The 14,719-nt window shown below is 47.8% G+C and overlaps 1 protein-coding gene across 8 annotated transcripts in view; it reads left to right on the top strand.

Moving 5' to 3' along the window:
• Positions 1-14,719, top strand: part of FNIP2 (folliculin interacting protein 2) — a 129,449-nt gene that overhangs the window by 56,881 nt on the left and 57,849 nt on the right. For all 8 annotated transcript variants that reach the window (XM_086346939.1, XM_086346940.1, XM_086346938.1 and 5 more), the window contains 4 exons: positions 5,495-5,621; positions 10,205-10,324; positions 12,490-12,590; positions 13,566-13,637. In XM_086346939.1, the coding sequence (XP_086203065.1) occupies positions 5,601-5,621; positions 10,205-10,324; positions 12,490-12,590; positions 13,566-13,637 (314 nt within the window). In that variant the 5' untranslated portion in view covers positions 5,495-5,600. The remainder of the gene's footprint in view (positions 1-5,494; positions 5,622-10,204; positions 10,325-12,489; positions 12,591-13,565; positions 13,638-14,719) is intronic.

Raw genomic sequence — 14,719 nt, 5'->3', positions numbered from 1 at the left:
GAACGCACTTTTGATTCTCGGTTACAGTTTTGCAAGTACTTTCATCTTTATTCTCTGTCTTCCCAACAGCTTTGTGAGGCGGGTGAGGGTTCCATTTTGGAAGGGCTTAGCTCTGGAGTCAATGCTTTCCCAAAGTCACCTCCAGTGAAAGTGACCAAACTAGGTGGGAGCTCGGTCTTTCCGGAAAGGTAACCCATGTCCCAGGCATCATGTCATCTGTGACTTGGACCCACTTCTCACCCCTACTAGGCGAACTCAACCTTTCCTTCCTTCTAGGGATGTTTGTCTATATTCCTGTGAAAGCAGCATTTGCTGATTGGTTTGTATGTTGACCTTCCCTCTTCAGATTGTGTTTTGAGGTGGGCACCGATCTTGTTGATTTCTCTTCCTGATGTCTCTCATAGCACCTGGTCAAGCCAGCACCCAGTGCTCAGGGCTCCTGGGCGGATGGACAGAGTTTGCCAGCCTTTGTTATCGTCGTGGTGGGCTTTGTTGGTTTTGTGTAGTTTCTTTTTCCCTTTTTTTGAACCATTTAAAGTTCCCGATCATACCTGACTCTTTTTTTAAAAAATAATTTCACTTATTTATTTTTGGCTGTCCTGGGTCTTGTTGCTGTTTGAGCTTTCACTAGTTGCAACAAGGGGGGGCTACTCTTCATTGTGTTTCATGGGCTTCTCAATGGAGTCGCTTGTCTTATTGCAGAGCACAGGCTCTAGGCGCGCGTGCTCAGTAGTTGTGACTCCTGGGCTCTAGATCACAGGCTTAATAGTCATGGTACATGGGCTTGATTGCTCCAAGGCATGTGGGATCTTCCCAGACCATGGATCAAATCAGTGTCTCCTGCATTGGCAGGCAGATTCGTGCACCCCCAGGGAAGTCCCCATATACCTGAGTCTTAAAACATCCACATTCTGAGCTCACAAGACGGCTCTGTCAACTCTGCCTGTGAACTTTTCTTTGGTGATCTTTGTTTCTTCGTGTGAGAGTCAGAGGAAGAGCATTTCCGAAGTGTCCTTCTCTCATAGACTGAGGTTCCATTGGACATACTGAGCCCACCTCCAGCCTTGTCCCTGTAAACGTGCAAGGGAGGAATCAGGCGTCCAAGCTGTGGATCCCAGGGGACAAATTGCTGCACCAAACCAGACACCTCCAACCCTGGTCCCTGCTGGCTTGACTCCTGGAAACACTGATGTGCCGGTTGGGGCCCCTCTCCAGTTCCTGAAAAGTGGTTTTCTCAGGTAGTTTTAGATCTTTCCTTTAACTTGTATGCAGAGTACATCATGAGAAACGCTGGACTGGAAGAAGCACAAGCTGGAATCAAGATTGCCGGGAGAAATATCAATAACCTCAGATATGCAGATGACACCACCCTTATGGCAGAAAGTGAAGAGGAACTCAAAAGCCTCTTGATGAAAGTGAAAGTGGAGAGTGAAAAAGTTGGCTTAAAGCTCAACATTCAGAAAACGAAGATCATGGCATCCGGTCCCACCACTTCATGGGAAATAGATGGGGAAACAGTGGAAACAGTGTCAGACTTTATTTTTCTGGGCTCCAAAATCACTGCAGATGGTGACTGCAGCCATGAAAATAAAAGACGCTTATTCCTTGGAAGGAAAATTATGACCAACCTAGATAGCATATTCAAAAGCAGAGACATTACTTTGCCAACAAAGGTCTGTCTAGTCAAGGCTATGGTTTTTCCTGTGGTCATGCATGGATGTGAGAGTTGGACTGTGAAGAAGGCTGAGCACCGAAGAATTGATGCTTTTGAACTGTGGTGTTGGAGAAGACTCTTGAGAGTCCCTTGGACTGCAAGGAGATCCAACCAGTCCATTCTAAAGGAGATCAGCCCTGGGTGTTCTTTGGAAGGACTGATGCTAAAGCTGAAACTCCAATACTTTGGCCACCTCATGGGAAGAGTTGACTCATTGGAAAAGACTCTGATGCTGGGAGGGATTGGGGGCAGGAGGAAAAGGGGACAACAGAGGATGAGATGGCTGGATGGCATCACCGACTCAATGGACGTGAGTCTCAGTGAACTCCGGGAGTTGGTGATGGACAGGGAGGCCTGGCATGCTGCGATTCATGGGGTCGCAAAGAGTCGGACACGACTGAGCGACTGATCTGATCTGATCTGATCTACTCCTTGGAAGAAAAGTTATGACCAACCTAGATAGCATATTCAAAAGCGGAGACATTGCTCAGTCAAAACCATAGTAAGGCTGTGGTTTTTCCAGTGGTCATGTATGGATGCGAGAGTTGGACTGTGAAGAAAGACGAGCGCCGAAGAATTGATGCTTTTGAACTGTGGTGTTGGAGAAGACTCTTGAGAGTCCCTTGGACTGCAAGGAGATCCAACCAGTCCATTCTAAAGGAGATCAGCCCTGGGTGTTCTTTGGAAGGAATGATGCTAAAGCTGAAACTCAGTACTTTGGCCACCTCATGCGAAGAGTTGACTCATTGGAAAAGACTCTTATGCTGGGAGGGATTGGGGGCAGGAGGAAAAGGGGACGACAGAGGATGAGATGGGTGGATGGCATCACCAACTCAATGGTCATGAGTTTGAGTGAACTCTGGGAGATGGTGATGGACAGGGAGGCCTGGCGTGCTGCGATTCATGGGGTCGCAAGGAGTCGGACACGACTGAGCAACTGAACTGAACTGATAGTGAAAGTGAAAGTTGCTCAGTCTTGTCCAACTCTTTATGACTATACAGTCCATGGAATTCTCCAGCCCAGAATACTGGAGTGGGTAGCCTTTGCCTTCTCCAGGGGATCTTCCCAACCCAAGGATCAAACCCTGGTCTCCTGCATTGCATGTGGATTCTTTACCAGCTGCGCCACAAGGGTCTTTATGAAATTTTAGTTCTTCCAGAGGGGCTGTCCTCAGTTTGATTGATATTTGAGTCAGTGTTACCTCTCAAAAATAAGGGCTGAACAAGTTGCTCTGTAATGATAATTTACAAGTTGCTCTGTAAATGATAATGCTGTCTTGGCAAAATATCGTTCTTGGGGCAAAATGGATCGAACAAGAAAATACAAGATAATTAGATCTTTGTCAGTTTTCACTTTTAATGACTTCAGCCTGTGTGCTGTATTTTTAGTAATTGCAGAGGATGTTTTTAACAATGATTTTGTGTAAAATGTTGTGGTTTGAGTTACAGGCATTGGGAGTTGTTGAGCTGGGGTGACAGAGAACTGGCTCCAGGAGCTGTGCTCCCCAGGAATGGCTGGCTGATGACTCCCCTCTTCTTCCTCCTGTGTCCCTGTCCTCAGGTCGGCTCTCAGCTCGTGATGGCAAAAAACAGGTCCCAGCTGCGCAGCCCAGGTTGGGGTCAGGGAATGTGTCTGACCAGCCAGGCCTGGATTGAAAGTGGGAGATAAAAGATCTCTGAAACAAACTTGCCATGTTGTATGAAAACTAGAAGGATCAATGCTGGGCCTGGCTGCGTAGAGCTTGGGTTGTTGAGAAGGTGCAACCAGAACTTGATGCTTTGGGGGCTACAATTTATGACAACAAATCTGCTCCCTGAAAAGCACGTGTTCATTATTACCAGGGCCTGAAAAGAAAAGGACCAGTGATGTGCAGTTTGTGGTTGGGGACTAGACACTGTAGTGATGTCCTTAAAACGTTGCGACATCAACAGTTCTTCAGGAAATTACCGCTGTTCTGGAGCACTTAGCTGTGTCGGCCTCTGTGTGAAACACTTTCACGTAATCCCTGCTTCAACTTTGTGAGCTTGGTGTTAATACTCTCATGCTGATGGAGAAATGGGATCTCAGAGAGTTTGAATCTGAAACCATGTGTGTCTGACTTGGCTCTGCCATCCCATCTCTTAGTTTTACAGTGTACTCTGTCTGTCCATCAGTCCTCTAATTCTCCATCTGTGCCCCGCCCTCTTACGTCAGTGCTGTCAGCAGCTGGCACCCCGCTGGCCTCCGTCCACACGGAACCGTGTCGGTTCTGCCTCTGGATGTACCTGCCGCCAGCATCTGTCCCCCCTTGCCCCTGCCTCAGTTGCCATCACACTAGCCTTCATTTGAAGGCCCTGAACTCTTAGAATAAATTCTACTTGGCCTTCCTTCCTCTAGTTTTACTCTGCCCTAGCCCGGCTTCCCCTCTAGTCGTGGACCAACCTCTCGAAAGTGTAGACTGAGTTTATGGACCTGTTGGCCTTGGCCACTCGCTGTCCTCAGAGATGAGCTGGCCTGCTGTCTCCCACCTGCCTCTCCAGCTCTGTCTTCCTTAAATCCTAGGGACTTCCCTGCCCTCCCCCACTGCTTAAACCTGAAAATATGAGTCTTATCACATCCTTTTCTTTCTTGCCCTTGGACAATCTGTAGTTACACATTTATAGATGACAACTCGCCCAGTATTCCTCACTGAACCATATCCACCCTGAGGGCAGCGATCAAGCCTGCTTAGTTAACCAGATGCTCAACCTCTAGCTTGGAGCACAGTGACCACAGTTGCCCAGATCTGTGTTGAACAAATGGATTAACAGACTTGTAACTGAAGAGCCCAAAGCAGTGCAGCCCTTTCTTAGTCTTCGAGTTCTGATTTCACTTGTGGCTGAAGAATGAACCTGTGTTTGGAGCCGTTTTGTCTCGGTGGCTTTTGGTTTGCTTAGGAAAAAACACGCTCCCTTTATGGCTGATTGTCATTGTCAGCAATTCAGCTTCTGTGCAGCGATGCACTTGGTTTTCCAAACTTCCATGTTAGAACCAGCCATAGTAGAAGAAAAGAATAAGTTCCAGGTGATGTTTTTCCTCTCCGACTGGCCTGAGACTGGGTGGCTAGGAGAGGAGGAACGAGGGCTCTCCTGACTGCTTCCAGATTCCCGTCCGATGGTGCAGAGGTGGGAACACTCCAGGCCCTCCAGCCTCGGCCGTGCTGCCCCCCAGAACCCAGGCATCCGGGTCAGCTGTCTCCACACACCTGTGCCACTCCTGCCTGCCGTCTTTGAGCAGAGTTTGCTTTTTAAAAATTTTTTTATTTATTTATTTTTGATCGTGCTGGATCTGGTTGCGGTGCACAGGTCTCTTGTTGCAGTGGCTTCTTGTTCCAGTGCATGGACTCTAGGGCGTTCGGGCTTCAGGAGTTGCAGCACTGAGGCTCAGTAGGCTCAGTAGTTGTGGTGCACGGGCTTAGTTGCTCTTAAGGCATGTGGAATCTCCCCGGACTAGAGACTGAACCTGTGTCTCCTGCACTGGCAGGCAGATTCTTATCCACTGGACCACCAGGGCAGTTCCCAGAGTTGCTTTGGAAGGAGAATTTTTCTCTCCAATGATCTATTATCTCAGCAGCGCTCCCAGCCTTGATCACGGGCACTGGCTGTCAGAGTCTGCAGCCAGGGCTGTGTGCCCCCGTCTGCGTGATCTCACATGCTGGTGTCTTCCATATGCGCATGTGTGCCGGCTGGGAGACTCGTCTTCCTGTGACCAGCCTGAGTGTTGCTGCTAACATTACTCCTTTCTCTCTTGTTAATCCACAGTTGGTCATGTTCAGAGCTGGACCTGAATGAGATTCGCCTGATCGTTTACCAGGACTGTGAAAGGAGAGGCAGACAAGTCTTGTTTGATTCTAAAGCTGTTCACAAAATGGAGGAGGTGGCAGCTCAGGTAGGAAATGTGGTTTTGCTTTCCTCTTTTGCATCTGTGCTTTAACCATCTCTCTGGTCAGTGCAGCATCTGCTGTCTGGGCTGTCATACAGCTTCATTGGTGATTCAGAGGAAACAGGGGCAGAGGTTCCTTGACCACCCCAGTTGAGTACTTATTCATACACACAGGTAAGACTGTTAGCCAGTCATCATGCAGATGCTCAGCAGCTACTATAGATGTTACCAGAAGTGAATTTGCTAGTGAGTCACAATCCAATAGGTTTTTGATGCCAAATATGTGCTGTATAATGAGAAAACTAAGAACTCTAAAATTCATGAAGCATTTGCCTGAAGAGAAGGTCTGGTATTTACCATAGATAGTGAGAGGTGTTACATAGCACTGGGGTAAACAGAAGTGGAGAGCTTTCCTCACCACAGGGTTTCAGGGTACTAGCAAAAGGGCCTATGTCTCAAGCCTGCTTGACACAGGAAGTTTACTTATTTTCTTTTTTTAGTGGAGGGCAGAGTGGTGATGGAGGTGATGATGGTGATGGTGGTGGTGATGGTGGAGATGGTAATGATGATAGAGATGATGATGGTGAAGATGGTGATGGTGGTGATGTGATAATGATGGAGTGATGGTGGTGGAGATGGTGCTGGTGGTGGTGATGGTGGAGGTGATGATAGTGATGATGATGGTGGTGGTGCTGGAGGTGATGGTGGTGGTGATCATGATGGTGGTGGAGCTGAAGGTGATGGTGGTGGTAGTGGTGCTGGTGGTGGTGATCGTGATGGTGGTGGTGCTGGTGGAAATGGTGATGATGGTCGTGGTGGTGCTGGAGGTGATGGTCATTGTGCTGATGGTGGTGATGGTGGAGATGGTGATGGTGGTGGTGGTGCTGGAGGTGATGGTCATTGTGCTGGTGGTGGTGATGGTGGAGATGATGATGATAGTGATGGTGGTGGTGGTGGTGCTGGAGGTGATGGTGGTGGTGGTGGCGCTGAAGGTGATGGTGGTGGTAGTGGTGCTGGTGGTGGTGATCGTGATGGTGGTGGTGCTGGTGGAAATGGTGATGATGGTGGTGGTGGTGCTGGAGGTGATGGTCATTGTGCTGGTGGTGGTGATGGTGGAGATGGTGATGGTGGTGGTGGTGCTGGAGGTGATGGTCATTGTGCTGGTGGTGGTGATGGTGGAGATGATGATGATAGTGATGGTGGTGGTGGTGGTGCTGGAGGTGATGGTGGTGGAGATGGTGATGGTGGTGGTGGTGGCGCTGAAGGTGATGGTGGTGGTAGTGGTGCTGGTGGTGGTGATCGTGATGGTGGTGGTGCTGGTGGAAATGGTGATGATGGTGGTGGTGGTGCTGGAGGTGATGGTCATTGTGCTGGTGGTGGTGATGGTAGAGATGGTGATGGTGGTGGTGGTGGTGCTGGAGGTCATGGTCATTGTGCTGGTGGTGGTGATGGTGGAAATGATGATGATAGTGATGGTGGTGGTGGTGGTGGTGCTGGAGGTGATGGTGGTGGTGGTGGTGCTGAAGGTGATGGTGGTGGTAGTGGTGCTGGTGGTGGTGATCGTGATGGTGGTGGTGCTGGTGGAAATGGTGATGATGGTGGTGGTGGTGCTGGAGGTGATGGTCATTGTGCTGGTGGTGGTGATGGTAGAGATGGTGATGGTGGTGGTGATGGTGCTGGAGGTCATGGTCATTGTGCTGGTGGTGGTGATGGTGGAAATGATGATGATAGTGATGGTGGTGGTGGTGGTGGTGCTGGAGGTGATGGTGGTGGTGGTGGTGCTGAAGGTGATGGTGGTGGTAGTGGTGCTGGTGGTGGTGATCGTGATGGTGGTGGTGCTGGTGGAAATGGTGATGATGGTCGTGGTGGTGCTGGAGGTGATGGTCATTGTGCTGGTGGTGGTGATGGTGGAAATGGTGGTGGTGGTGGTGCTGGAGGTGATGGTCATTGTGCTGGTGGTGGTGATGGTGGAGATGATGATGATAGTGATGGTGGTGGTGGTGGTGCTGGAGGTGATAGTGGTGGAGATGGTGATGGTGGTGGTGATCATGATGGTGGTGGTGCTGGAGGTGCTGGTGGTGGTAGTGGTGCTGGTGGTGGTGATGGTGAAGATGTGGTAATGATGGAGTGATGGTGGTGGAGATGGTGATCATGATGGTAGTGGTGGTGGTACTGGTGGAGATGGTGGGGATGGTGATGCTGGAGATGGTTGTCCTGGCGGGGATGGTGGTGGTAATATGATGGTGGGGTTGGTTGTGGAGATGGTGGTGGTAGTGGTGAGGGTGATGAGGATGTAGATGGTGGTCCTGGGGGAGATGGTGCTGGTAATGATGATGGTGAGGTTGGTGGTAATGGTGGAGGTGGTGCTGTGGGGGGATGAGGCGTGGGGCCTCTGGGGGTGGTAAAAATGAGGACAGAGTGGCCCTTGATCCCTTGGAACCAGAATGGGAAAGGTAGAGCAACGTGTCTGGTGGGAGCAGAGTCTGGTCCTCCCTGTGAGGCTTCAGGATGGCTGTCCAGTGTGCTTCTGACTGGTCGCCTTTCAGCAGTTACTCAGGTGTCTACAAACTAAACCCTTTTCTGTTCCTTCTGTTCATGTTCAGTAACCTGCCACCTGTATTGACTGAATCCTGGCACTTTAGAGAATGTGCAGCTAAGTAACTGCATAGTTTATGTCACAGTCCACGTCTCTTCAGGGCTGAGATCTCTTCCTGCTTCTCATAAGGTCATTTCTACAGGAAGGAAGTGTTTAGTTAAAGGCAGTTTAGCTGGGCAGATCCCATGGTGCTCTCACGTGGAAGTCGGCCATGTAGCTAATCATTACAGTAGTTGTCAGGCTTGTTAGGTAAGCGGGGGACTGGGGGATGAGAAGTCTCTCAGATATTCCCTGAGGCTTTCATGGTAGATTCGTACCTAAGTTCAGGTGAGCTGGTATTTGGCCCTTTGTTTGGTGAACAGCAGGCGGTTTCCCCCTGATTTCCCACATAATTTCCTATTTCCCTGAAGGTATTGCACAGATGGTATATTTGCACATCCACATTCTGTCACCTGGGCTCTTGATGGTGGTAACAGGTAGAGGGAAAAAATTCTCACTGGTTGGAAAAAGGAACCAGAATCATGTCTGTAGGGGCAGTGATGACCCTGGGGTGTGCAATAGAAGTGTCCCGGAAAGTGCTCGTTTATTAATAATTACAGAGGCAGCTGGGCCCGGGTAGGCTTGGAAACTGTCTGAGCCTACCGAACAAGTGCAGTCTGGGCTCTGCTCACTAGACTGGGTGCTGTCACCACCCGCGGATGGCTTGGCCAGAGGGCCTGGTGGTGTGGGACAGGTGTGGGTCGTGTGTCGCTGCAGGGCCATGTTCCTGGCTTCAGCAGCATGAAGCAGCGGGCAGACCCGAAGAGACCACTGAGGGTGTGCATTTGCTCAGGGATGACTCCACATCCTGGGCCTCCATCCCTGCCCGTGACCACTGGGGACACATGCTTCCTGTTCCCCTTCCGTCCCTCCCCATCTTCAGCCTCTCCCCCCCCTCCCCCTCCCCACTGACAGGCACCAAGCGTCAGCAGTTGGCAGCAGGCACATGACTGCAGGCATTTGCATTCGATCACCAGTGTGACTGTCACATTGCAGATTAGATAAGCTGCAGTTGCATTCATGGTTGTCCAAGCAAAGCTGCACACAAAAAGCAAATAAGACTGAGGATAGAAACCGCGCATCACAGAGGGGACAGGCTGCGTCTGCTGGCGGGGAGTGTGTCTTGGCACAGGAGGATGGGAAACATTAGGACAGGTGTATCTTTATTCCTCTGTGTCACTGTCACAGAAAGCAGCCCTGGACTCCATGTAGGAAATGTGTGTAGCTCGTGCCCCGCGAGCCCTGACCTCTGGAGGCCATGTTGCGTCACATGTTGGGTGATCATAGGGGCCTCTGTTCAGTGCTCTGTCTTCATCTTTCACAAGCCCGACCGCGTGACTTTCTCTGAAGCAGTGCAGAAGGGTGTGTCATGAAAGCACATGCCTGGACTTTCCAAATGAATCCTTCTGCCTTCCTAATTCCTTTTGCCTGGTGAAAATTTAAATTTGAATCAAGGGCTGTATGCTCATCGGTATTCTAATCTATGACTCTACAAAGTACTCCAAAATCCTCTAATAATCAAAACAGAGGTCAGGTCTCATCAATGATTTTCAAGTATAAATTGAAACTTCAATAACAGCTGCGTTATTTAAAGAGAATATTCTTGGGAAACCCCCTGGTGGTCCAGTGGTTAAGACTCAGCACTTTCATGGCCAGGGCCCGGATTCAGTCTTTGGTTGGGGAACTCAGATCCCTGAAGCTGCACCATACCTCCAAAAAAAAAAAAAAATGATAATAATAAAACAAAGAATGGATTTTTAAAAATAATTTTATTTATTATATTTTTGGCTGTGCTGGGTTTTCGATGCTATGCAGGCTTTTCTCTAGTTGCGACAAGTAGGGGCTACTCTTTGGTTGCAGAGTGGTTTAAGGAAGGGCTCCCCAGCGAGCGTGTGTGGGGAGCCTGGTACACTTGGTGCTGGTGTGTTCACCCTGCCTCTCCCTCTTCACTCAGAGAACGGAGGACCTCCCTGCGAAAGTGCCAGCCAAAAGCTGCTCAGGAGGCGGCCCTGCTGCTCATGGCCCTTCAGGGGGATCTTTGCCACATGCCAAGGAGCAGCTTCCCAAGTACCAGGTAAAGCCGCCCCTGTGAACGCAATAGCCCTAGGGCTGAAGTCACTTACTGTCATTTCCCCACGGGGATCATGGTGCTGGAGGCGCCCACTCCTGCAGTAGGAGACTGCAGATCCAAAAATGTGTCTCAGGTATTTTAGGTCAGTGCTTTGGCTTTTATCTCTCCATAAAAACTAGAGAAAAGTGGAGCGGTGGGGATCCAGTGTAACACAGACCAAACGAAGAAGAAATATTACAAAGGAGGCGATCCCTCCTGTTTTGCTTGCTCGGTTGTCAGAACTGGCTAATGCATGTATTTTCCAGTTTTGTCAAAAGAGTTCTGAGGAGTCTCAGGATGCGGGCAGACATCCTGAGAAAATAGCTCTTGCCAGTAGAAGGAAGAAAGCTTCTTATAGGAGCAGATGGAAAGGCAAGACCTAAGTTGAGTGTGAAGAATAGAGGACTGGTAGCATTTTTATGTTGTCTGTGTGTGTGTGTGTGTGTGTGTGAGCAGAGGATAAGGGTTATTGCAGAATATTGGCCAACCAGGCATAAGGGAAGTTGTTTCATAAATATGACTTGCAGAAGGGTACTACTTGTGGAGGATATATCAGTTTTTATTTTTATTTTTCTAGTCATGTGAGTTTTTCTACCATGTTGCTAGAACAGCAAACCCAGGGAAGGTACCAGCAACCACAGGCGTATAGAACGTTGTTCTCTTCACGGCCAGGATGGTCGTGTCCACCCATATTTGACAGAATCCCAGGTCTCAGAGCAGTGTGGTTACAATGGTGCAGAGTGAATTAGCAGTGAGTTGAGAATCACAATTCGCACGTGGACCTTGAGCTTCAAGAGAAAGCAGATTAAGAAATGGTGGTGGGTCGAAGTTATTAATGAAGAGCGTGAAAGCCTGTCAGTTCTGTCTGCATGTATTAAGAAGGGAGCCTATTAAATTAGATGGATTGATTGCTGTTTCTCTTTCCTTCTCTGCAAATACGTGTAAGTAGGTGTATGTATGTGTCTTTCTGTGTGTGAATATATATGTGTATGTGTGTGGATTTTGAGTTAAAAGAAGGGAGCGTTAAGGGTGATGCCACGTTTTTGCTTGAGTAGAAAGCAAAGCAGCCAAGATCTGGCTGGTGGCCTGAGTCACGGGAGGTGGTGGTTTGGTTTTGGTCAGGCCACGTGGGTGCTTCTGGTTTGGTTGACACTCATCCATCTTCCTTATCGTGTGTCACCAGCATTTACAGTCGGAGCTAAGCATCCTCTATTCAAATGCACCCACTCACATACCATCATATTTCACAATATACAGATTTTGTGCCATGTGAGTGAAGGCATTTGGCTGCTGGCTTCCAGAGCCCCAGGCAAGTCAGGGTCCAGAGATGAAGGTGTGGGGGTTCCCACATGTCGGGAAGAACCAGAATCACAGCAGTGGTTGTGGACGTGGGCAGTGATAGGAGGGCCCTCTAAGCAACAGTTCTGTCCAGGGGATGAGTCGGGAAAGCAGAGATTTAAGAAGAAGAGCAATTAGCACATCAGATACTGTGAGACATTTAATAAAGCAAACTGGGAAGTGGCCACTGGATTTCACAGAAGACGAGGCCATCATCAGAGCGGTGTGAATAGTTGTGGGGAGAGGCAGCCCTCTGTGCTGGCAAAAGGGATGCGAAAGACTGGTCAGAGGTAAGGGTTCAGATATTTTAAAAATATTTTTGTAAAACTATAGGGGGATCAGACTGTCTTATCATCTTTTGGACCTCACCTGCCCCAAGGGGCGTTTTGTTCAGCAGTGTTAATTTTGGTTGGATAATCCTGGACTGTTTCTTCCCAGAATATATTCTTAGTACCAAGAGAGCAGTCACCCTGTCTCTTCCATCACCTAGTCTTTCTTCTTAGCCTTTGTAAATGGAGATGAGGAAAACCTTTGCTTCTCATAAAAAAGATTAAAAATGAGCTTCAGTAAAATGCTTGGGTCCTGTGTGAGGATATCATGTGTAAAGAAGAAATCATGAACATTAGTGATTATTTGGGGGAAAAAAGTAGGCAGTCACCATTTTTACAGTCACTAAGGTTGTAAAGCTATCAGATGCTGCTTTGAGAAACAGGTCTAATTACCAACAAGCTGAGCGTTATTCTCGGTCACACTGTGCATGACCCTGTGGTGGTTCCTTTCATGTCCGATAGTACACGCGGCCTGCCTCTGATGTCAACATGCTCGGGGAGATGATGTTCGGCTCGGTCGCCATGAGCTACCAAGGCTCTACCCTGAAGATTCACTACATACGGTGAGTTCTGGCACCGCCACCACGTGTGAAACATAGCATGGGGATGCTGACTCCTAATTCAAACGTGCTTAAAAAAAACTTACATAGTTAAACAATAGACTGTCATCTGATGTTGTTAGCACTTGATATTTTTTATGCATCTTTAACAGTTAAAATAGACTTTTCCTACATAACTCTTACCTTGAATCAGCTTAGCAGAACAAAATCCTAAGCTTTAACTAAGTACTGTAAGTGAAAAATGCATACCAAAGTCTTCTATCTGCTAGGTTAGTAGCAGCAACACTTTCTATCAGAATTATTCAAATATTTTAAGTTTTTCAAAATCTCATAAATTTTCCATTTTCAGATTAAAATTTTAGTCATGACTTTTTCCTTTTACTGAGGTACATATTTTTTTCTTATTTTTTAAAAAATCATTGAATGAATGGCAAGTTTATTTCTGTTTCCAGGGAATGGTGTCTAGAATAAAAACTTCTGCAAAAAACAAAATGCGACTCCATTAAAGAATATGTCCATTGTCTGCATGTCAGAACAGAATTTAGCTTGCTTGAGGCACAAGCTATATGATTTATGAAAGAAAGCCTTTCCCCATTCTGCATGTCTAACCTTCTGTCTGTTCATCCTGTGCCATGTGACAGATGAAAAATGTAACCTGAGAGAAAACAAACTTCTACTTTGAAAGATTCCTGCTAAGCGAAGTTTGTTCATCTGAAATACTTGCTCCCAAGGAAAGTGGCCCCCAGAAATGTCTCCATGTCTCTCTTCTAGGGTTTTAACATCCTTGGGATTTTAAAATGATAAAATTAGAAAAAAAAAATCTAGGCACCCCACTGATACAGTGATTTGAAAAATACATGTCTCATTCTTTGTCAAATAAAATATAGAAATGAATAAGAGCTTCAGAAAAAGTAGAAATAAAAGCAAGCAAACAAAAAAGCATCTCTTCCTGCTCTGTTCTTTTGTCTTTTCCTCCAGTTCTCCTCCACAGCTGATGGTTAGTAAAGTCTTCTCTGCCAGGATGGGCAGTTTCTGTGGGAGTACAAACAAGTAAGTGTGGGGTGTCCCCCCACCCCAGTGTTCCAAGTGGCTGTTTTGGGGTGTGCCCCTACCCTCCACTGTTCCAAGTGGCTGTTTCTGCGGTATGCCCCCACCCCTGCTGTTGCAAGTCGCTGTTTCTGGGGTGTGCCCCCCACCCCCCATTGTTCCAAATGGCTGTTTCTGGGGTGTCCCCCACCCCCCACTGTTCCAAGTGGCTGTTTCTGGGCTGTCCCCCCCTCCACCCCCCATTGTTCCAAGTGGCTGTTTCTGGATCGTGTCACTCCTTGTGACTCTTTTTGAGATGTGAAGCAGGACGAGTCCCCATTAACACAGGGTTTTCAAGGTGGCCGTTGTCCAGTACACAGTGAGTGTGAAAAGGCCCTGGACCTTAACAGTTGGCCATGAAGACAGATCTGTCTGTACATATATTTGGGGTCTCTACCTGTTACGCTCTGTTCCTACTGCCAGACACCAAGTTTTCATTTCCTGCAAAATGAAATGTGAAGGGGAAAAAAGGAGGGACTGCAGTAATGAGTGGCCAATGTTATTTTATCCCCAGTATTATTTTATCTTAAAGTCTTATCAGGACTTTTCCCTGGTGGTCCAGTAGTTAAGATTTTGCCTTCCAGTGCAGGGCGTGCAGGTTCAATCCCTGGTCAGCAGCAAGCTGGGACCCCGCATGCCTCATAGCCAAAAAACCAAAAACGTTGTACAAAAGCAGTGTTGTAACAAATTCAATAAAGACTTTAAAAATGGCCCACATTAAAAAAAAATCTTAAAGCCTTGTCTGTTAAAGAAATGAAGCACAGGGTGAGTTTGCCAGGCTGAGAGGCCCCTGAACGGCAGGAGAGGTTGTCTGTGCTCACTGTCTCAGCCATCTGTGCCACCTGTGCAGTTGGTGGGGGCTCAGGTCAGGCAGTGTTTTGATTTTTGCTCCTGAGTTCCTCCGCCAACTCTTAATTTTGCTCTTCTATGTAGACTAAGAATATTTCAGTGTCTAACTTAACTCTTACCTTGGCACATTTGTTCATGTATTTTGAATTTTCCAAGCAGAAATATCTTATATAATTCTATTTTTGAATGAAATAACA

This window comes from Bos grunniens, chromosome 17 (assembly GCF_055505025.1).
Source record: "Bos grunniens cultivar Pamir isolate PY7600 chromosome 17, Bosgru_T2T1.0, whole genome shotgun sequence".
NCBI classification, from domain to species: domain Eukaryota; kingdom Metazoa; phylum Chordata; class Mammalia; order Artiodactyla; family Bovidae; genus Bos; species Bos grunniens.
This window is presented reverse-complemented; position numbering and strand designations above follow the sequence as displayed.